Genomic DNA, 21,595 nt, shown 5'->3' on the forward strand with positions numbered 1-21,595 from the left:
GCAAATTACTTAATGGGCCGAATTATTCGCACCATTAGCCCACAAGTATTCCTTCAGGCGATAGCATCGCACACGCGATATATAGCTATCGCGCTTCTCTTTCCTTATAAAACGGTTAGATGTTGGTTCAGCCCACTATAAAACCTGTCATCATATGAGAGTTCTTCATCCATCGCGCACCAAAAGGAACATGGCCCACCGTTTGCTTTGCAGCCCAACATTGGCCCTGTAGCCACACGAACGTTGGCTCATTTGGAGTTTAGCAAGTTAAACTTAAGAATTCTATAAATTTTCCAGAAGATTTTTTTCTTCCTAACTTTTCAATGTTTAAGATTTGTGCGAACAACTGCAGCTTTTGAATCCATTCCAAACCCTAGTTTTTTCTTTCTCCCCACATTCTCTCTTCCGGTCGCCGCCTACTCCACCGCCTGCTTCGCACCACCTTCGCCGCCGCGGCCGCCGCGCCATTGCTTGTGCGCTGCGCCGTCGCGGCGTTGCCCGCGCCCCGCACCACCTCCAGCTGTGCTAGCCCCCGCATCACCGCCGCTGCCGTCAGTGTCAGATAAGAACTACCAAATGGGTCTTAGTGGACCAGAAGTTTCAACTTCTACCTATCTTCCACAAGATAGATAGGAGCCACAGTCCACTGTCCGTACAAGTGAAGCTGTGATCACACTCACACCACAGTGTATTCGTTAATTCAAAAGAAATTAATGCAATTTAAACATGATTGAATCATAAGTAAAGAAAAACTGATGAACACTAGCTTGAATACAATATTCGACCAATTTGAGTGTCAATCGCAAAAAAAGAAAAGACAAGTATCAATCTATTCCTTCATCACAACAGTATAAATGGATTCCAATGTCTGCAAATATTTACGGTTTTTTCTTAGTTGACCTCTACTGAGGTAACCTCACTTAATTAAAGGCCTTCGATCTGATTTATATTTTGTAATTCTCTTAACCTTTTCCATACATTGTTTGTAAAAGTAGATCACGCCGTGACTTATACGACTGAACAGAACCAAAAGAAACTAGGGGTGCAAATTGATAATGCTTAGATGCACTTACAACTCTTGTTAGTTCAAATATTTGTGCTACTTCTTCAAAATTGGATTTTATTTTTTTTCAAAAAAAAATAGCACAAATGGACGAACACTTATACTCTATTAATACACGTACGCAACCCTACTCTTATGAATACATCCGAGAGACTGAGCCGGCAAATCTTCGAAATTGAGTAAGTCGCCACTAGTGCCTCGCTATCGACAGGCACGTCGCCTACCATTGAAAGAATAGTGCCAGTTAAACCCTAAAATAGTTGCAAGAAAATGTGAGCATAAGTGGCGACTCGAGGGCTCGATTCTTGGTGGGTATGTTTCGCCACAAGAACGGGGTCCTAGATAAATGCAGATACATGTTTACATTTTCATTCGACTCTTTTGTTGCGACATCAGAAGAAATCACCCCGTCTCTTTGGCACCCATTTCTTGCTGCAGTAGCAGAACTCTACGAAAAGACGACTTGCTCGATCCAAAGAATGGAATTATTATTATTATCATTATCAAACCCCGTACAAATCAAAGAAATGGCACAATATACAAGTGAAAGCGTTTCACTAATAACTAAAACATGTCACCTGTAGAAACCCCCTTCTACTTTGACTATATAGTAAACACTAAACAAATCACAACAACAAATCTCATACCTCAGGCGTCGTCACTAACACGAGAAACTAACCTACTAGTACACTGCAAAGAGCACGGTGGCGACCAGCGTTGTCAGGGCCAGACCGGAGCCGATCCCGGCCAGAGTCCGGCCGGCGCCCGAGGTGTCATCATCGCCGCCGCTCAGGTCGCGGTCGTCGTCCGACGCGCTGGGCGTGGTGACGTTCTTGGGGTGGCTGAAGTCGAGCGCGGCGGCGCCGTCGGCGGGCCCGGCGGAGGGCGCGGGAGCGTCGGCGGCGGGCGGCCTGAGGTCCGGTGGCAGGCCCTGGCCGTGCGCGACGTCGATGGCGAAGCGCTGGCCGCTCTCGCACTGCTCGCCGTCGTAGTTGCCCGAGAAGAAGTAGGTGCGGCCTTCCTTGAGGAGCGGCACGGCGACGGTGACGGCGTCCTTGCTGAACTCCGGCGCGGCGGCGGACCACTCGAGGGTGTCGTCGGGGCCCGAGTCGTTGTAGTCGCAGCTCTTGTACAGCGTCCCGTTCCGCGTCTGCACCACCGAGTGGTTCTTGTCCGTGTTGAAGACTGATTAAAGGAACAACAAAGAAATCGTAGCATTAGTTAAGTTGCTTCATCAATCTATGCAGCTGGACAACTAAGCAGATTTGTGACTGATAATTGCAGTGACGTGGTGAGTTCAACAACCAGGCCAGTTAGTCAGTCAGTCGGGTACTCAGGTAGATGAGAGTTCAATGGCTGCTGTTGCGACGTTCTTGTCGCTGGCCCGTGAAGTCCATCATCAGGACACACAATGCAAACAGATTTGGGATCCCAGTGAGTTGACTGGCAGTAACGTTGGTCACGTTATCCAGCCGAACAGAGTGGGCACTGGCAGGGCATTCAGATAATCAGATTCCAGCACCAGCAGAGACCATGCCGGTACCGTACCTTCAGGCCATGTTCTTGTAACGTGAAACGACAGCATGTAAAGCAGCAGTACCATGCGCTAGCAACCGGAACCACATGCATGGGAGCTGGAACGGTGATTGACAGTAAGGTGGTGATTAGCAGTTCAAAACCTTGGTCAGACAACTAATCGGGATCGGACATTTTCTTTTTCTGTTCCTGATGGCAACTGATGAGCGGCGACCTGAGAATGGAGTGGCGTCAGGGAGGGGCGTGTTGCGCCTTTCCCCCACAGGCCATGTGCAATCAGGGAAAGAGGCTCATGGGTTCCCAGGCTGATTCATCGGCCGTGGCAAAGCTGAACTGGGCATGAAAGAGGCTCATGGGTCGCCTCGCTGCCGTGCTACTACCTACTCATGTGTTTAAGTTCAAAAAAAAAAACTACTCATGTGCGGGCCGAGTAGCACATGCAAATCAGACAGTACAGTAAAAAGAAAAAAAGGCATCTGACTGAGGTCGGTAGCCCAAAGAGGCAAAGACAGTAACTACCAATGATTAACCACTTGATGGCTTGTCTGCAGATCGATCAAGACCATCAGCAAAAGCAGAGAGCAGGCGCAAGCTGATCAGCAGGTTACTCACTGAGGAAGTCCCCGAGGCTGAAGTTCTTGACGCCGTCGGCCCACTCCTGGTAGTCGACCCCGGGCAGGGTGAGGCCGTCGTACCAGCCCTTGTCGCCGCCGACGGTGTAGTTCCGGTACGCCTCCGCCCCCCGCGGGGCGGCGGCCAGCGCGGCCACCGCCGCCGCCACGGCGAGCCACGGTCGCAGGGCCATGCTCCGGCGGCCGCCGCCGGAGAGCAGCATCTCCGCAGCTAGCTTGGTAGTAGGTTGCCTCTCGAGGAAGGGACGAACAGATTCTGCTCCTCCTCTGAGCTAGCTAGTGATGGATGACGATGGTGTCCTCTGGCCTCTGGGGGAGTTGGGGAGCTTGGGCTTAAAAGGGAGAGAGCGGCGAGGTAGCAATGTAGCATATCCTCTCGCGGCGGCGTCGCGCAAGCCGCCACGGAGTTCTGCCGTATTGCAGGAGTGCCACTGCTTGTTCACCCAAGAAGACGTCGTGCTGGCATGGCATTGGCATGGCACGGCGGTGAAGTGTGTCGGCAGGCGAGCGATAGGGTTTTTATCTGCACGAGGTCAGCAGGCCGGTGGCCGTGACTGTGAGCAGGCGACGGCGTGGCTCCGTTTCGGTTGCCGCGTCCCGTCATCGGATCTGCCGCGCCGCGCCCCTTATCCCGGCCCCTCCCTTTTAACTGGTCACAGCTGCATGTATTGGTAGTACGTAGTAGTACAAACAGATGCGATGCAATCAGCACGTATTCAGAGGAGGAATCTGCTGGTATATCTTCAGAGTAGTACACAACAATCCGTCTGGATGTTGTGATAGATGACAATAAAATGTGTGTCGAATTCGAATCCTCCATCCCCAAATCCAAATTTATATGTATCACGAACCAAGCTGCCGTGCCATGGCATTTGTGCTGTCAGAAGGACTATACAAAATTATTAAGGTAATCAAAGCTCAGGGTTTTTTACTTTACGTTCAAAAAAAGTTCAGGGTAGTATTTGGTTAAAATAAGGATGGATGCTGGTGTATAAGCGGCCGTACATCACCACTTGTCTCACTGAATCCAGGACCGACCAAATTAAAGGGCGTCCGGCCACATGGTAGGGATAACAGATAACGGAATATAAAAGGCATTGAAGATATTATGCAGCAGCCATGGCGGCACATATGTGACCTGTCCCTGGTGTACTTCGTCAGTACCCGCTGAATGCTGCGGCAGCTGCGAACTCCACCTTGCTTGCCTGCTCTAAACAAACTAGCTGGGGGCTTGTTCGCTTGTTCTTATTTTACGAGCACCAAATCATTGCAGGTTGTTGCAGGTGTTCTATGCCGATTATTCCACTGCACAGGCTGCCACCACTATGCTCATGCTTTTTCTTGTGAAGAAGAAGAAAAGAAAGGGGGACGACAAAGACGGCTTACCTTGAACCTGAACTTTGACCTGTGGTTCTCTGCGTTTGTCGAGCATCAGCTGCTTCTGTCGATGCAGCACTGACAGGCAGGCCGATGCTGATAGGCAGACCGATGCTCGTTGGCCTGATAAAAAAAAATGAGTTTAAGAAAAGTGAAATGGTCATCAGCAGCTCAGTTTGCAGTGAACCCATGGCTTCTTCTAATAAAGTTCTAGCACAGTTTCACCTTGATCAACCAAAAATGATTCCTCAAAAAAAAACCGATGATGACTCAGAAGAGGATGAAGATGATAATACCAGAGACACTGAGCTGGAGTGGGAGAAGATGAAAAGACAGTTTGAAGCCAAGGAAAAAAGCTCTCACCTGGAAAAACAGTCTGGGGGCAGCAGCTACAAAGGCAAAACCCAACAATTGGCCGAAACCCAGCTAGGCAACAAACTGAATGGGGACACTCCAAGCTTAGAAATCATACAAATCAACATCCCAGAACATAGAGCTCTAACTTCTTTGCCAAGTACTGGGGGGAGGAATTGGACTCTCAAGACTCAATGCTGCTGATGGGAGACCACCTCTCATAGCTAAGTCAGACAGAGTCCCTTGAAGATGCTCCTACCACACAACTGAATGAGATGCTAGACCCTACCAAAATCATGGTTCACACTGTTGAAGGGGTGACTCTCATGGACAAAGACAAATGGCCTAAGCTGGTTTTTGACCCAAGCACTATGGAGGTTCAGGCTACACAAGAGGACCTACCTGTTGGGGAGGTAGTAAACACTCAAGACAGTGTGGCGCTGTCTAAATCTGAGGGGAGAGAGGAGGAAGAGGACTGGATAACCTGCACAAGCTCAAGGAGGAAAGCTGCGAGGAAGCGCTACCCAGCTGTGGCAGTCAGGAAGAGCTCCAGGGTGAAGCACAATGAGAAGAAAGGGGTCACACCTGCCAAATTCCGACGTGCGCATGCTGATGTTCTCAATTCCTTTTCTGTTCTAAATGTAATGTCAAATGATGATCTGCTTGAAATTGCGAGGGAAAGTGATGTCATTTTGGGGGGAGACATAATTGAATCCACTAACACCATTAGTGCCATAAGGGCAGAAGAGGAAGCTAGAGCGGCTTTGGCTGAAGCCAATTACAAAGCTCATCTAGCTGAAAGACAAACTGACCTCCACTCCCTTGAGCATGAAAACTTAGAACTAGGCTGTATTTCAAACTCACATCGGGGGTATGCTATGAAAAAAACAGGGGTGAAAATTTAGAAAAGGGGGAGCAGTAAGCTGAGTCGGGAACTCAAACGAATCAGTACCCAATGAAGATTCTTTTTTCGAATATTCGGGGGATGGGTAATGTTTCTAGGGTAGGGATCCTTAAAGATGTCCTCGCCAAAGAAAATTTAGACAGAGTGGGGATCCAGGAGACTATAAAACAGTCTTTCACTGACTGGGAACTCATGGCCCTCATTCCGGGGCATTCTTATTAATGGAATTGGCTTCCTGCTAAGGGCCATTCCGGAAGGATTCTAGTAGGCGTGAAGAACTACTTCACTGAAGTTGAGGGTTGGAATTTGGGTGAACATTTCTTGGGAGTGGACATTATGCAAAGGAACAACAATTTCAGGTGGAGACTCCTGGTGGTCTATGGTCTAGCAAACCATGAGCTTTCTAGGGGGTTCTTGACAGAGTTGGATAGCACCATCAAAGCCTCCCCACTTCCTTGCCTAGTTGGAGGTGACTTAATCTTATTAGATACCTGTCCGACAACAGCAACAATAGGGGTGATAGAAACCTTATAGGGGCTTTCAATCACTTTATTAATGACAATGACCTGTGAGAGCTTTACAAGGGGGGACAAATATACCTAGACTAACAAACAGGCCAACCCTATTAGGAGCAATATTGACGGTCCTTATGTCTACTAATTGGGAGCAGAAATTTCCTCTAGTTCATCTTACTAGCCTCACGAGGCTGGGCTCTGATCACTGTCCTCTACTTTTGGACACCGGAGAACAATATAAGAAAAAGACCAGACAGTTCTATTTCGAAAAGCTGTGTCTAAAGGAAGAGAATTTTCTAGAAAAAATAGCTGAGAAATGGAGCCACGGCAAAGATAAATGCCATGATTCAGCATACTCCCTCGACAAGTGGCACAGCCTACTAGTCGGCTTGAGGAAGTTCCTGAAAGGGTGGGGAAATAACCTGAGGGGTGATTTCAGATGGAGGAAAGATGAGCTTATTAATAAAATTAAGGATATAGATGCTTTAGAGAGGGCAAGTGCAGAGCAGACCTTGAGTCTGAGCTAGAAACTTTAATAGAAAAGGAAAAACTATATTGGCAACAAAGGGGGGCTGAGAAATAGATCCTCGAGGGGGATGCCAATACTGCCTTCTTTCATCTCTCAGCCAATAGTTGAAGAAGGAAGAAATCTATCCTGTCTCTAGAAGAAGAGGGCACCCTACTCACTAACCAGCAACAAATAAGAATGGTGATTGAGAAGTTCTACAAAAAATTGTTTGGCAAGCAAAATCCTAATTCTGTCTCCCTAGATAATGATGCTTGGGCTACTAAGGGAAGACTGTCAGCTGAAGAAGACGAGCTCCTTAATAGTCCTTTTAGCAAGGAAGAGGTCAGGAAAGTCATCTTTGACATGAAAGAAAACTCAGCTCCTGGCCCAGATGGTTTTTGGGTGAGTTTTTACAAGAGCTGTTGGGAGATAATCAAAAACGAGTTCATGGAACTTGTCAACGACTTCCACAAAGGGGACTTGGACCTGACTAGACTAAATTATGGGGTCATCACCCTTGTCCCAAAAGTGAAAGAGGCAAACAACGTGAAGCAATTTAGGCCCATATGCCTCCTAAACGTCAATTTCAAAATCTTCACTAAACTCTTGATGGGGAGACTTACCATGGTTGCGGACAAATTAATTGGACAAGCTCAGACGGCCTTCATAAAGGGGAGGTATATCCACGATGGAGCAGTTCTATTCCACGAAATCATGCATGAGCTCCGTGTATCAAAAAAGCAAGGGGTGGTGTTTAAGATTGACTTTGAAAAAGCTTATGATAGTGTAAATTGGAACTTTGTCGAGGAAGTTCTAACTAAGAAAGGCTTTGGGGAGAAAAGCCGTCATTGGATTATGAGCACGATCCGCGAAGGGAAAGTTTGTGTGAACATCAACGGGGAAAATGGGAATTACTTCAAGACTCATAGGGGACTGAGGCAGGGAGACCCGCTATCCCCCCTCCTGTTCAACCTAGCCGCAGATGCATTGGATCACATTCTGACCAAGGCCAGAATAAAAGGGCGAATAAGGGGAGTAGCATTAAACCTGGTGGAAGGAGGCATTACACACCTACAGTATGCTGACGACACTATGATCCTGATGGACAATGACAGCCAGACCCTGTCCAATATGAAATTCTTATTGTATTGTTTTGAATGGCTGACAGGACTGAGAATAAATTATTTAATAGTGAAGTTGTTACCTTTGGAATAGACCCTGGACAACAACAACAGCAAATTGCCAACTTCATGAACTGTAAGGTGGGAAAATTGCCAATGATCTACCTAGGCCTACCCATTAGTGACAAACATTTAGGTGCCAAAGCTTTTATAGCTATGGAAACTAAAATGCGGAGCAAGCTCTCAAACTGGAAAGGGAAAATGCTTTCAGCTGGGGGAAAATGATTCTTACCAATTCCACTCTGAGTAGCATCCCTACCTACACCATGGGGGTGTACAAACTGGGAGAGGAGGTCCACCAAAAAATGGATTCCATCAGATCTCAGTTCTTTTGGAGAGGGGCTGGGGATAAGTTCAGGTATCATATGGTCAAATGGGAACAAATGTGCCTTCCAAAAGACTTTGGTGGCTTGGGAATAATTAACACTAGGATCTTCAACGATACTCTCCTCTTGAAGTGGGTGTGGAGACTTTGAGAGACTGTCAGTGTTTTACCGTCGGGTTCTCCGAGGGGTATCCCGAGGAGAGTGGTTATGAGTAGGGACTCGCCGAGATCAGAACGCGATGGTGCAAGGAACACAAAGATTTAGACAGGTTCAGGCCGCCGAAGCGTAATACCCTACGTCCTGTGTGGTGGTTTGTACTCCCTCTAGTATTGTTCGATGTTTTTGGAGGGGTCCCTGTCCGCCCTTATATGATCCGGGGGAACAGGGTTACATGGAAAGTCCTAGTTGAGTTCTGCTAGGATCCTAGTCCGAGGAGTTCGGCTAGTTCACGAGTGTGTCGACTAGTTCTACTCCTATTCGGGTAGATACAAAAGAGGTAGGGCATATTCATGTGCTACTCCCTACTCTAGAATATTTCGTGCCCGTGGGTAGTCCCGTTGTCGCGGGTCTGACAAGCCCCCGAGCTCTTCGTAGTCAAGTCCTGCAGGCGTAGAGTGCTTCTGAAGATATCCATTGGGTAGTTCGAGAACTTAAGGACTTCTGCCTGTGTAATCGAGTGCTTTGGGTGCTTCTGGAGCAGGTTGTCCATCCTCGGAGTCCGTTGAGTGCTTTGAGTAGTCTTTCGAGTGCTTCTCCAACTGCGTCGAGGCTATGAGGTGCTCAAGCCTCGAATCTGTCTTGATATATAGTGCTGTAGCGAAAATGGCCTCTCATGCCATATTTCAATATAATGTTTTGGCGATTGATGACACACGCAACACTTGAACTAATGTGTTTGCTTAGATGATATACTCAGGCTTTTAGGTTCAAGTGATGACAAAGAGAAGAGAGGCGAAGCTAGGCCCGAAGGGCCGCCCCTACGGGGGTTCCGCCAAGCAAATTACACACGTCGGTGCATTGACTTGAGCACGTCTGGGAGTTTTAGTATCACCGGTTAAACCGACGTAAGGCAAAATGTACTCATCGGTGCAATGACAGAGATGGCCTGCGGGCTAGGGTTTGGCACCGGATGAACCGACGATAGGAAGTTTGAATACGTCGGTGCAATGGCAGAAGCAGACCAAGAAAAATGCATACATCGGATGAACCGATGATGCACCGGTTAATGGCGTCGGTGCAGTTGTCCAGAGAGTTTGTTTTTCAAGGATCAGAGGACAGTTGCACTCACCGGTTAAACCGACGCTAATATTACATACACCGGTCGATTGCGTCGGTTGATTGCCCGTACACGTAACGGCTAGTTTTCAGTGGGCAGTTCAGTATCACCGGTTAAACCGACGATGGCGATTTGGGGAGCATCGGATTAACCGGTGTTAAGCACATTTCTGGCAGCTTTTCTCCAACGGCTATATTTGCTTGTGCTGCCTATATATACCCCCAAGGCCGCACCATTTGAGTGTGCTGGAGTTCAAGGAAGTATACAAGAGCTAAAGATCATCTCCAACCACCATAGAGCTTCATTGTACATCATATAGGCTTAAGCACACTTGTGAGAGTGCTTAGTGCTTGTTTAGGCTTAGTTCTTGAGAGAACTAGCTTGAGAGAAAGTCTTGCTGCGGCAAGCAACTTGTGTACTCGTCGTGTGACCCTCCGACTTGGTGTGGAGTGGCAACGACACTTTGTGCGGGGAAGGAGGCCCCTACTTGGTGTTAAAGCTCCAAGATAGTGAAGACGGTGCCGTGGTGACGCTTCGAGATAGACGGTGGCGGTGACCTCGTCTTTGTGACTTGGCGTCACTTAGCCTTTGCTTGTCGGGAGCCTTGGAGGCGTGGCAAGACGGTGATCAAGCGAAGAGACTCGGCATCCCACTTGTTCTTTGTGAGCAAGTGGCCGTGGACGTAGGGAGGGACTTTGGTGTCCTAACCGAACCACGTTAAATCGTGTGTCTTGGTGTCTTCACGGGAGTTTGCATATCCTCTCCCTTACCGCTTTACTTACCGCATTACGTTTCCGCATTTACTCTTTCTTGCTTACCTTTACTTTCCTAGTTAGTTTGATTAGGATTGGCTAGGTTGCAAGTCTTTTGGGGTAAGTAGAGGGTAGCATAGATAAACCTTAGTCATAACTAGCATGTGTAGGACATGTTAGGTTTATCTTATGCAATTAGATTGAGCCCTAGGATAGAAAAGCGATTAGCGACCCTATTCACCCCCTCCCCCTCTAGGGTCGGACACCCCGGTGATCCTTACAAGTGCGCGATGTACTCGCGCTCCATATGGAGTAGCCCCCGAGCCTTAGATTGATTTGATGAATCAGGCTGAGGATCAACTCAGTCTTCTGGGTCCTTCGATCTTCCGTTTGAAGTTTGGTACTTGTTCAAAAAAAGTTGCCATTTATGACGCGTATCACGCAGCCCTTGAGCCTTGAATTCAAAACTTCAATTTGGGGTTAAGGGTCTAGGAGATCGTGTTACGTCCTCTTGTGATCTTTCTGAAACCATCAATACTGCAACGAACCTTCTAAAAAGGTGTCAATGCGGTGTATTGCTTGCCCGTGGGTTCACGTGGTGAGTACTGCTGCAGAATCTTTCTGTCTTGCCCGTGAGCTTCCCTATCCTTGGATGTCACGAGCTGAGCTGCAGCTATGCTGCTTCTTCTATTTAAGCAGGGTCTACTATGCTTGAATCTTCATTCTTGCAGTTGTAGTCATGGGTTCCAAGTGGAGTTCTTTACTGGAGAGTACTCAACCTCCTGATGGGAGTACTCGATTCATCTTTTTAGGTGCTAGAAGAGTGTTTGCGAGCAGCACAAACACTTTCTATCTCTCAGGCCGCCACCTTTGCTTCTCACATCGCAGCCATCCTGGTCGTCTTGTACCTGGTGGGTTGATGGTGGAAGCCGTGTCAGAAGCCTTTGCGGTCTGTTAGAGCCATTCTCTGGGTTTTAGTGGCTTCTGGAGAGATGGCATTATTTTTGCTGCAAAACCTATCAGGGAGAAGAGCAGATGCAATAAGAGGATTTGCGATGTTCCTGATCATGCATATCTTCTTACAATAAGCTTTTTCCTCCCTGGATGTATCTGGATTACTCCCTTCTGGGAGTATCAAGATTTGTATCTCTGTATCAGCCCATTGGGATGTCCTCTTTGTAGTTGAGATCGAGTGGTTTCGAGTGGTGAAACCGTTGAGATCTGTGTATTTTCTTCTATTGGGATGTAATCCTTGTAGTCAGATTTCCTTTTCTGAGTTGATTTCATTTCCTTTGGAGTGAAACCTGGAGTTTTTGGCTGAAATAACTCTAAGAACTTGATTCGGGACCTTTGGACTTCTTGTTATTTACCGTACTGCCATTGGCTCTGTTTATTTAACTGTTGTTTAGCGCGCTTCCTTTTCCTTCTCCGCTGCCGCAAACTCATCTGCTCTCGCCTCCGAGTGCCGCGAGAAACTAGCCACCGCTAGCTCCCGAGCGTGAAGTAAGAGAGAATCATTTTTCCTTGTTTCCATGGCTCCCAAGAGGTCTGCCGGGAGGGGGAAGGCGGGCGAAGCTGCCGGGGATGATGCGGAAGTCTATGGGTGGAGGTCGAGTAAGTGTACCGATTCTCATCTTTTGAATCTGGTAGAGAGTCATCTTCTTCAATCTCGGAGCGTGATTCATTGGCGTAGATCCGAGGGGGAGTCTTTTCCTCATGAGGAGGAAAATGAATCTGTTGTTTTCCTGCCTTATGTTCTTCGGAGCCTCGGTTTTCCCGTTTCCGATTTCTTCAGGGGCCTCCTTTTCCATTGGGGGGTTCAAGTGCATCACTTGACCCCTAACTCCACTCTCCACATCTCTATTTTTATCCATCTCTGCGAGGCTTTCTTGGAGATTGAGCCCCACTTCGATTTGTTTCAGTATTTCTTCCATCTGAAACCCCATCCCAAAGAATCTAAGGTAGATGTAGTCGGGGGAGCTGGGTTGCAATTTCGTCAGGGGAAGAAGACCAAGTACATCCCTTACGAGTTGAGTGACAAGGTCATCGACTGGAAGGAGATGTGGTTCTATGTTAGGAATCATTCTTCTTTCCTTCCTCTTCGTACTTCTGGTCCCCCTGTGAAGAGACCGAGTTGGAATTCTAAGGGAGGCAGGGCGGACCAGGTGAACTTTCTCCTTGGGGAGATTGAAGTTTTGAAGATGGAGCACCAGATTACTGATGCCTCCATGGTAGCGCACTGGACCATCCGTAGGGTTCAGCCTCTTCAGCGGCGGGTTCACCTTGCCTTCGAGTATACGAGTGAGGAAGATCCCACTCGATATGCTCGGGAGAAGATTTCCGAGGACGATCTGGAGAATCGAGTGGCAGCGCTCTTGAAGAACATAAACTAAAGGCCTAGTCTTTCTGGGGCCTTCAGAGCTGACAGGCGTCCTCTGGAGGTACTGCTTCGAGTAGTCGATAGTTGTGTAATTCGAGTACTTTTGTCTAGTAGTCGAGTTGATTTGGTATCTTTCGTGCAGATTAATCCCGAAAATTATCAGAGTAGGCCTCCGCTACCTGAAGATGTGCCTCTGGCGCATACTGACTCAAGTGTGAACCTGACTATCTTTTCCTTGCTCTTTGGTTTGATTGAGCTTGTTGGATTTTTGACTGATGATGGTTGTGTTTTGTGTAGGTCCGTCAGTCAGTCGAACGGCGTCGGATGTCCAGGACCGGGTAGCGGACGAGCCGGCCGTTGATTCTACAAGGACTCGAAAGTGGGGGGGGGGCGCTTCTGCTGGTAGCAGTGATAGGTGAGTGCGAGCTGGTACTTTTCTAAAGTCTTGCGTTTATTTTTGATGGGTTTTCTTCTTCCTAGGCCTCCTTCTCCTTCCAAGAGGCGGGCGGTGAGCTCTGTTGTGAGCTCAGCCGTCACCACTCCCGCTGCGCCAACCGAGTCCGGTTGGAGTGGTTCCGCTAGGGGGCAAAGTGCTTCGGGGCTTAGCGGAGTCCCGAAGTTTACCAAGCCGAAGAAGTTCGTGCTAAAGCAATCTTCTCAGTAAGTGTAGCTGTTGATTGGTTGCTTGTTTTTGCTTTCTTTGTTTTCGTACTAAGGTATCGAGTACTTCCTCTATTTTCTAGCAACCCTAATGCTCTTGGGGTTGATGAGTCAGAGAAGGGGATCTTCTTTTCTCTTAAGAGCATTGCTCAATTGCCCTCCAGTCCGCCGAGGAATGAGGATCGGTTGGGCGATTCTGCTGCTGGTGCGGTGGAAAGTCATGCGGCTGATGAGGTGGGTAAGGAGTCTTCTGTCGCTGGCACTGGTGAGTGTCTTGATGTGGTCGATTGGTTTTTTCCATCGAGCTTTTGCTAATGTCTTTGTATTTTTCAGATAAGCAGACCAGGGGTCAATCGAAGAGTCCTCCGTCTACCGCCAATGTTGATCTGATTCCGCTGGAGACGCCGTGGCAGGAGGCGGAGAAGCCGGTCGGGGAGTCGACTGCTGTCGTCCGAGGAATTCTGGACTGCCATTCTGCTCTTGTTGTGAGTGACTTCTTGTGCTCGAGTTGAGTTGTCGAGTACTTTGTCTTGACTGTGCTTTGTTGACAGGGTCTGGCCAAACAAGTCGTTGAGCAGGCCGAGTTCCTTCGGCGGACTGGGGAGGATCTCCAATTGACTGCCGATCGGGCGCTGCAGCTTGAGAAGATGGCTGCTCTTGAGAAGTCGTTAAGCAGGCCGAGTTCCTTCGGCGGACTGGGGAGGATCTCTAGTTGACGGCCGATCGGGCGCTGCAGCTTGAGAAAATGGCTGCTTTTGAGAAGTCTTCTCGAGAGCAGTCAGAAAAGGTCAGGCTTCTGGAGGCCCGAGTTGAAACTTTGGAGTAGGACAACTCCGCTCTGAAAGATAAGGCCTCCAAGCTGCAAGAGAAGGCCAAGGCTGCTGCCAAGGAGAAGAAAGGTATTCTTTTCCTTCTTTTGCGTCCTTCGAGTAGTTTTCTTTTTTGTTCATATTTTGCTTACTTTGGCAGAGCTTAAAAGCTTGTTGTTGAAACGAGATGAACTGGTGTCTGATCTTAAAAATATTATGTATCATCACGCAGATGCTGTGGAGAAGCTGACCAAGATCAAGACCGATGCTGACAAGCAAATGATCAGTGATATGAAGTAGATCAAGGAGTTGGCGGCTGATCATGATCAGAAGGCCCAGCAGCTGGCTGATCTTGAGGCGGCGGCTCAAGTAGTCATCGGGACGGTCGAGGAGGAAGACGCTGGTGACAAGAGTTTGTTGTAGCGTCTTTGTGAAGCCCCCCAGCGGCTTGGTAGTTTCTTCTCCGAGACGTCTAGAGAGTACTTAGCTCATACCTTAGGGTTAGTCAAATCCTTTCTCCCTACTGCGAACTTGTCCCTTATTGGTGATGGGGTGGCCGTTGGCTGCTCGGAGGAGAGATTCTCTGAATACGTCGCAGAAATAAAGCCCATCGCTGATAAGGTTATCAGTGGCTTGGAGCCGGCGCCGGAAGCTTGAACAACTGCTGTAAAGTTCTTTTGTGTGGATGTGTGTCCACTGCAGTACTTTTGAACATTGAGATGTATAGTACTTTTTTTCAGTTGATGGCCGATCGGCTGGTTGCTTTTTTGTGAAGCTGTCTTGAGTTGTTTCTTCGAGTGTCGCGGTAATCGAATTGTCTTTCGTCTCGTGGACGAAAAGTTCCTTGTTTGGACGTGAGGAGATTGTTCGAGTACCGGAGTACTCGATTAGTCTCTGTCTTTGTGAATGATAATTCCGTCTTGGAAAATAGAGATCTTATCTCTTCATAGGTCGAGTACTGTGGTAGTCGACGGGTTGTCATTTTGTGGACGAGGAATTCCTTTTAGGAATTAGAAATCTTGTATCTTCTCAAAGTCGAGTGCGTAGCAGTCGATGAATTGTCACCTCATGGATGATTAAGTCTTTCTTGGAGATAGGGGACCTTGTCCCTCCAAAGGTCGAGTACCGAAGTAGTTGAATTAATCATTGTCTCATGGACGAGAAAATCTTTTTAGGAGATAGGGAATTTGTCCCTCCAAAGGTCGAGTACCGAAGTAGTCGGATTAATCGTCGTCTCATGGATGAGAAAATCTTCTTAGGAGAAAGGGAACTTGTCCCTCCAAAAGGTCGAGTACCGAAGTAGTCGAATTAATCGTCGTCTCATGGACGAAAAAATCTTCTAAAGAGATAGGGAACTTGTCCCTCCAAAGGTCGAGTACCGAAGTAGTCGAATAAGTCGTCGTCTCATGGACGAGAAAATCCTCTTGGGAGATAGGGAGCTTGTCCCTCCGAAGATCGAGTACCAAAGTAGTCGAATAAGTCGTCGTCTCATGGACGAGAAAGTCCTATTGGGAGATAAGGAGCTTGTCCCATCCAAAGGTCGAGTACCGAAGTAGTCGAATAAGTTGTCGTCTCATGGACGAGAAAGTCCTCTTGGGAGATAGGGAGCTTGTCCCATCCGAAGGTTGAGTACCGAAGTAGTCGAATAATTCGTCGTCTCATGGACGAGAATGTAGAGAGCTTGTCTCTAGGGCCGCGAAGCTTATGTCCCTTAGCCCCGACTACTCGATTAGCCGTGCCTTTGACTTTGAGTAAGCAAAGAAAGATTGGTATTCGAGGTAGCCGATGGAGTTATGACTCCTGAAGAAAGTAGAGAACTTGTCTCTAGGGCTGCAAGGCTTATGTCCCTTAGCCCCAGTTACTCGATTCGCCGTGCCTTTTACCTTGAGTAAACAAAGAAAGGTTGGTATTCGAAGTAACTGATGGAGTGACGACTCCTGAAGAAAGTAGAGAGTTTGTCTCTAGGGTCTTTGTCGACAAAGTTTTCTCCTTCATCCAATTTTGAAGCACTTGATTTCTTCTTTGTATTGGAATCTTGCTCGGGCGGACCCATTCTAGCCTTTATTGGGTGTAAGACCGGGGGTTGGCCCTGAGGGATTCGACTTGAGTATTTGTCTTCTGCCAACACGAGTAGTTTGGGAACTGAGTCAGAGCTCGGGCGAACCCATCCTAGTCTTTATTGGGTGTAAGACCGGGGGTAAGCCCAATAGATGACTCGAGTCAGAGCTCGGGCGAACCCATCCTAGTCTTTATTGGGTGTAAGACCAGTGGTAATTCCTATAGATGACTCATTTTAGTATTTGCCTTATGTCAACACGAGTAGTGAACTGAGTCAGAGCTCGGGCGAACCCATCCTAGTCTTTATTGGGTATAAGACCAAGGGTAAGCCCTATAGATGACTCGATTGCCAGTGCGAGTAATTTTGGGGTTGAGTCAGAGCTCGGGCGAACCCATCCTAGTCTTTATTGGGTGTAAGACCGGGGATAAGCCCAATAGATGACTCGAGTCAGAGCTCGGGCAAACCCATCCTAGCCTTTATTAGGTGTAAGACCGGGGGTAAGCCCTATAGATGACTCAATGGAGTAACTGGCACACTTAACTCCTTCTCATTTGGTTGTTAGAGAGGGTTTTGCTCGTGTTGGCTACCTTTTTTGTTGTCCTTGTTGGCAGAAAGTGGAGGTGCTCCGAGTGCTTTGCGAAGGATGATGCATTGGAAACTCGAATGCTTTCCTTTGGGGTGCAGGAAGCATTTTGAATGAATTTTCTGGTGAGTAGAATCAATCGTCGACTGCTTTGGTTGAGAAGGGGGTGTTGCTTTGTTGCGGCGCCGTTTTCGCGAGTTGTACCCGTAGTTATCAGGTATCCGGTAATTAGACGTCGGACTGTAAGCTTCAACCTCCTCATGATCTTCCCCTTTGTTGATGATGACTGTTTTCGCATTGCGACCAATGTTGATAACATTGTGTAAGTCGCTGTTGGAGTAGTCGAACGAGTCGCCAAGTTGTTGATGGTGCTCAGTTTTGAGAATCATCTTCGGGTTGTTGTTTAGGTGGACGGTGACTATGATTCCTGGTGGAGGATTTTCGTAGCTAGCTGCTGCTGCTTCACTTATCTTCGGTTCAGAAAGGAATTCATCATAGTCCAAGTCTTCCAGTGCTGTAGAATTAGCTTTTTGGTTTGTAGCATCTGACAGGAAAGCCATAAAAATTTCACGATTGTGGCCGCGAATTTTTGAATTGATGTTGTCTTCTTTGAGAGGAAGGCCCTGTTGGAACGGTAGTTCTTCATCTTCTGAGAATTGCTGCCTCTTCCTTGATTTGAGGACTGCGGTTCTCCTTTTGTAGTGTCTGTTGAAGTCGACTCCTTGTCGGATTCAATCTTCTTGTCCGAATCGGGTTGTATCACGGATTGGTTAGTGGCTCGATCCGAATCATTTATGAATTGGTTGTACTTGTCCAAATTGTCACGTTCTTCTGAAGAAAATAGCTGCGCTGTGTGGTGATTTTCTTGCGGAGTAGGTGAGTTTGGAGTTTGAACGATGTTGCACCAGCGACTCATGTAATCTTCAATTGAAATAGAGTCTTCTGTAGGTTGAGTGTTGGTTAGGTACTGATCCAATTGAGTCAATGACTTGTTTTGTGAATCGTCCCACAGTTTTTTCACTTAGGATTGCTCCCAGAGAGGTTCAAGGTTGTCGGGGTTGGTTAATCCTTCCATAAACAAGTCGATGTCGTGTGACCATTCGGCTAGTTCATCTTCAGAGATTGGTTCATCCAATTCTTCGAGATATCTAATGAAAGCTTGATTTTGTTCCAGCTCTGCAGAGTTGAGAGCCCACTGGTTGGAGAATTCTTCGCGAGAAGAGTTGGTGTTGAACGTGTCTTCGGCTAACTGGAGACAGTGCTCGATCTTTTCATTGATATTATTGATGTTTGAAAAAGTGTCCTTTGCCGGCTTCTTATTGCGAGTAGTTTTCTTGAAGCTAGTCTTTGACTTTTTCTTCCGAAGACTTGGTTCAGTGGCATGGATGTAATTGGGAAGTAGAGCCTTTCCGTCCATGGAAGTTTCTTGCTTGGAATCTTTCGGTAGTTTTTCCAAATCCTCTTCCAACTCGGAGAGTATTTTGGTTCTGATTGCGTCGAATTCGGGTTGAATCCGGATTTCATTGTTGAGGTCCGAAAATCCGATTTCTTCGAGTTGATCAATGAATTCGTCGAATTCGTGGCATTTTGCAACTTCTGAAGCTTTTGGAGGATCTTGGTCAATTGAGCAGCTTTCAAAGCCGCCTGGTCCGTTGGCGACGAAGATACAGGAGCCGACGCGGAATGAGGTGCCTTTTTCGAGCACTGGATTATCATCGAGAGAAGCCATCGGGTTCTTCTGACGATCATTGGCGAGAGGCCCCACGGTGGGCGCCAGCTGTCAGTGTTTTACCATCGGTTTCTCCGAGGGGTATCCCGAGGAGAGTGGTTATGAGTAGGGACTCGCCGATATCAGAACACGATGGTGCAAGGAACACAAGGATTTAGACAGGTTCAGGCCGCCGGAGCGTAATGCCTTACATCCTGTGTGGTGGTTTGTATTCCCTCTGGTATTGTTCGATGTTTTTGGAGGGGTTCCTGTCCGCCCTTATATGATCCGGGGGAACAGTGTTACATGGAAAGTCCTAGTCGAGTTCTGTTAGGATCCTAGTCCGAGGAGTTCGGCTAGTTCCTGAGTGTGTCGACTAGTTCTACTCTTATTCGGGTAGATACAGAAGAGGTAGGGCATATCCATGTGCTACTCCCTACTCTAGAATATTCCGTGCCCGTGGGCAGTCCCGCTGTCCCGGGTCTGACAGAGACAAAGAGGGAGATTTGTGATGTCAGCTTCTCAAAGCAAAATACTACAAAAACAAACCATTTGCAAAATGTAGAGATGAGATTGGATCATAGTTCTGGAAAGGGATCCAAAAAATCAGACACAAGATCAATTTTGGCATCAAGAAAGTAGTGCTTAATGGAGAATCCACTCTATTCTGGGAGGACGTATGGCTGGGAGAAATTCCCCTACGATTGGAGTTCCCCAAGCTCTTCCAATTCTGCTCCAAACAAGGAGCTGCGATCTCTGAGTTCTAGGAGAATGGAGAGTGGAACATCACCTTTCGACGCTTATCCGGGGCTGCAGAGATAGCTGACTGGGAGTCTTTGATGGGGAAACTCCAAGAAGTCAGCCTACAAAGGGGCAAAGATATACCAATCTGGGTGCTCGAAAACTCTGGTCAGTATACGTCGAGATCGATGTATCGCTTTCTCTCTTACGGGGTAGTGGTGAATAAAAGGATGGAGAAACTCTGGCACACGAAACTACCTCTTAAACTCAAAATCTTCATGTGGCTGGCTATACAGGGGAGAATACAGACTGGGGCTGTTCTAAAACAAAAGAAATGGAAGGGCGACGAAAACTAGAGCTTGTGTAACTCCTTAGAATCTGTTGATCACGTCCTTTTCCAGTGTGTTATGGCCCGTTTTGTTTGGGCAAGTTTCAAAGAAGCCTTGGGGTGGGACAGGGCCCCAAATAGCCTTACTGACCTTTTTGATCACTGGATCACCCTAGGGTGCAAAGATTATGAACCGCATCTTTTCCACTTCGTCATTGTTGCTTGGGGGATTTGGGTGACTAGGAACAAAATTAGAATACAAAACTGGTTCCCTCGATCACCAATCACTGTCCTTTATAAGGTACAATTCTTTTCGCAGAAATGGTCAATGCTGCTGCGGGGATCTGAACGGGAGGAGCTGGCGCCGCTATACTCAACCATGAAGCGGTGGCTGAAAGATTATGAAGAGTCAAGGACTCCCTACACTAAAGACTGGTGGCTCTAGTGCCTTTTTATTGTCCCTCTTTTGCACCTGGCCGGAGGCGTTGTGTAAAAGCTTTCTGTTATCATGTTTTTCAAATTGGGAGAGCTTTGGACTCTAGGCTAGCAGTTATATTTCTGTGCGTCTCGTGAACGTTGGTATCCCCAACAAAGTCTGTATTCAAACTTTATTCGCTTTCTATAAAAGCAGATAATCTCTTAAAAAAAACAGTTTCACCTTGATTCTTTTTAGATGTACCATAATTTTTTTTTTCAAAATATTTGGAGTTGATTGCACTCCGTGTAGTTAACGGGCCTCTAGTTGAATTGGTTAGGTGGCTCTAATAGCACTCCTCAACTCCCCATGCGAGCAAATTTCAGGTTGGAGTCAAAAAATCCCCCTCACTAGCGTGTCCAGGGTTCGGAAGGTTTTCTGAAAGCCGGTTGCTTTCTTTTAATGAAATATGGTGAGACTATTGTACCCCTCCAATCGTACATATACATATAATATATTTTTTAATCAATACTGCAGCATGTTTCTCTCTTATTTTCAGGGATGGTGGTTAGAATTAGACGACGTCCCCGTGCCGCTGTCCGTCCCTGTTATCAACAGTGTGGTAGCATAGCAGTGCAATGACCTCCTGCTCTTGCTGCACGCAGAGGATCCAGATCGGGAGATATTCTCGCAGTCCCGGTCGCCATGAGAGACCCATGCGTAGGACTACAGATAACAGAACATGTACTGCAATCTTTCCTGGTGGGTGGTCCGTGGTCCGTTTACATCATTGCCATTGGTGCCAGCTTCTGCACGGGACAACAGGCTGTTCGACCAGCATGCATCAGGCAAGCTCAAACTGAACATCCATGCTGCACGTCGGCGCGTGGGTTCAATCCCTGCGGTTAAACCTGTGAGACGTTGGCCAAATATTTGTGGCCCTTTTTTATTGCATGCATTATTGTACTCCGTATTTTGATAATTTTGATCTCATTTTCATTTTTGTTCTTGTCATTTCTGAGGAAGAAAATGAGGTTCGTTTTTAGGAATTTTTTTATCATGCATGATCGTTTTCACGCCCTAATAGGTGCAAAAGGTGAGTGGTGGAGGTCACCGTCTGTCCATATAGCATATATTGTCAGTATTATAGTGGCACACACATGCAGATATTATACAGGATAAATACACAGGTGACCAATCTTTCTCTGCTGTATTTTTTCAATATTTTGCATTTGAGGAAGAGGAAGCTGCAAATTTAGAATTATCAGGGCAAGCAAGTGGATAGAACGAAGATATGTCGTCGGAGAATGAAATTTTAGCGAAAATTTAAATAGTCTTCTCTCTTCGATTCAAATGAACATTATTGCAGCTCAACAATGCTGGTCATGTCCGTTTGATCCCTGTTATCCCCAAAGATGTTATTGGCTTATTGGAGCAAGAAACTGGATCCATAGGTAATTCTTGATCATTACCAATTAAATCTTTTTT

At 47.2% G+C, this 21,595-nt stretch overlaps 1 protein-coding gene across 1 annotated transcript; it reads right to left on the reverse strand.

Moving 5' to 3' along the window:
- Positions 1 to 1,526: 1,526 nt before the first annotated feature.
- Positions 1,527 to 3,714, reverse strand: LOC120706583 (blue copper protein-like). The gene is made up of 2 exons (XM_039991263.1): positions 3,212 to 3,714; positions 1,527 to 2,248 (listed from the first exon to the last, which is right to left on the reverse strand). The coding sequence occupies exons 1-2, from the start codon at positions 3,432 to 3,434 to the stop codon at positions 1,746 to 1,748; spliced, it is 726 nt and encodes a 241-aa protein (XP_039847197.1). The 5' UTR covers positions 3,435 to 3,714; the 3' UTR covers positions 1,527 to 1,745.
- Positions 3,715 to 21,595: the final 17,881 nt, after the last annotated feature.

This window comes from Panicum virgatum, chromosome 5K (assembly GCF_016808335.1).
Source record: "Panicum virgatum strain AP13 chromosome 5K, P.virgatum_v5, whole genome shotgun sequence".
Classification (NCBI taxonomy): domain Eukaryota; kingdom Viridiplantae; phylum Streptophyta; class Magnoliopsida; order Poales; family Poaceae; genus Panicum; species Panicum virgatum.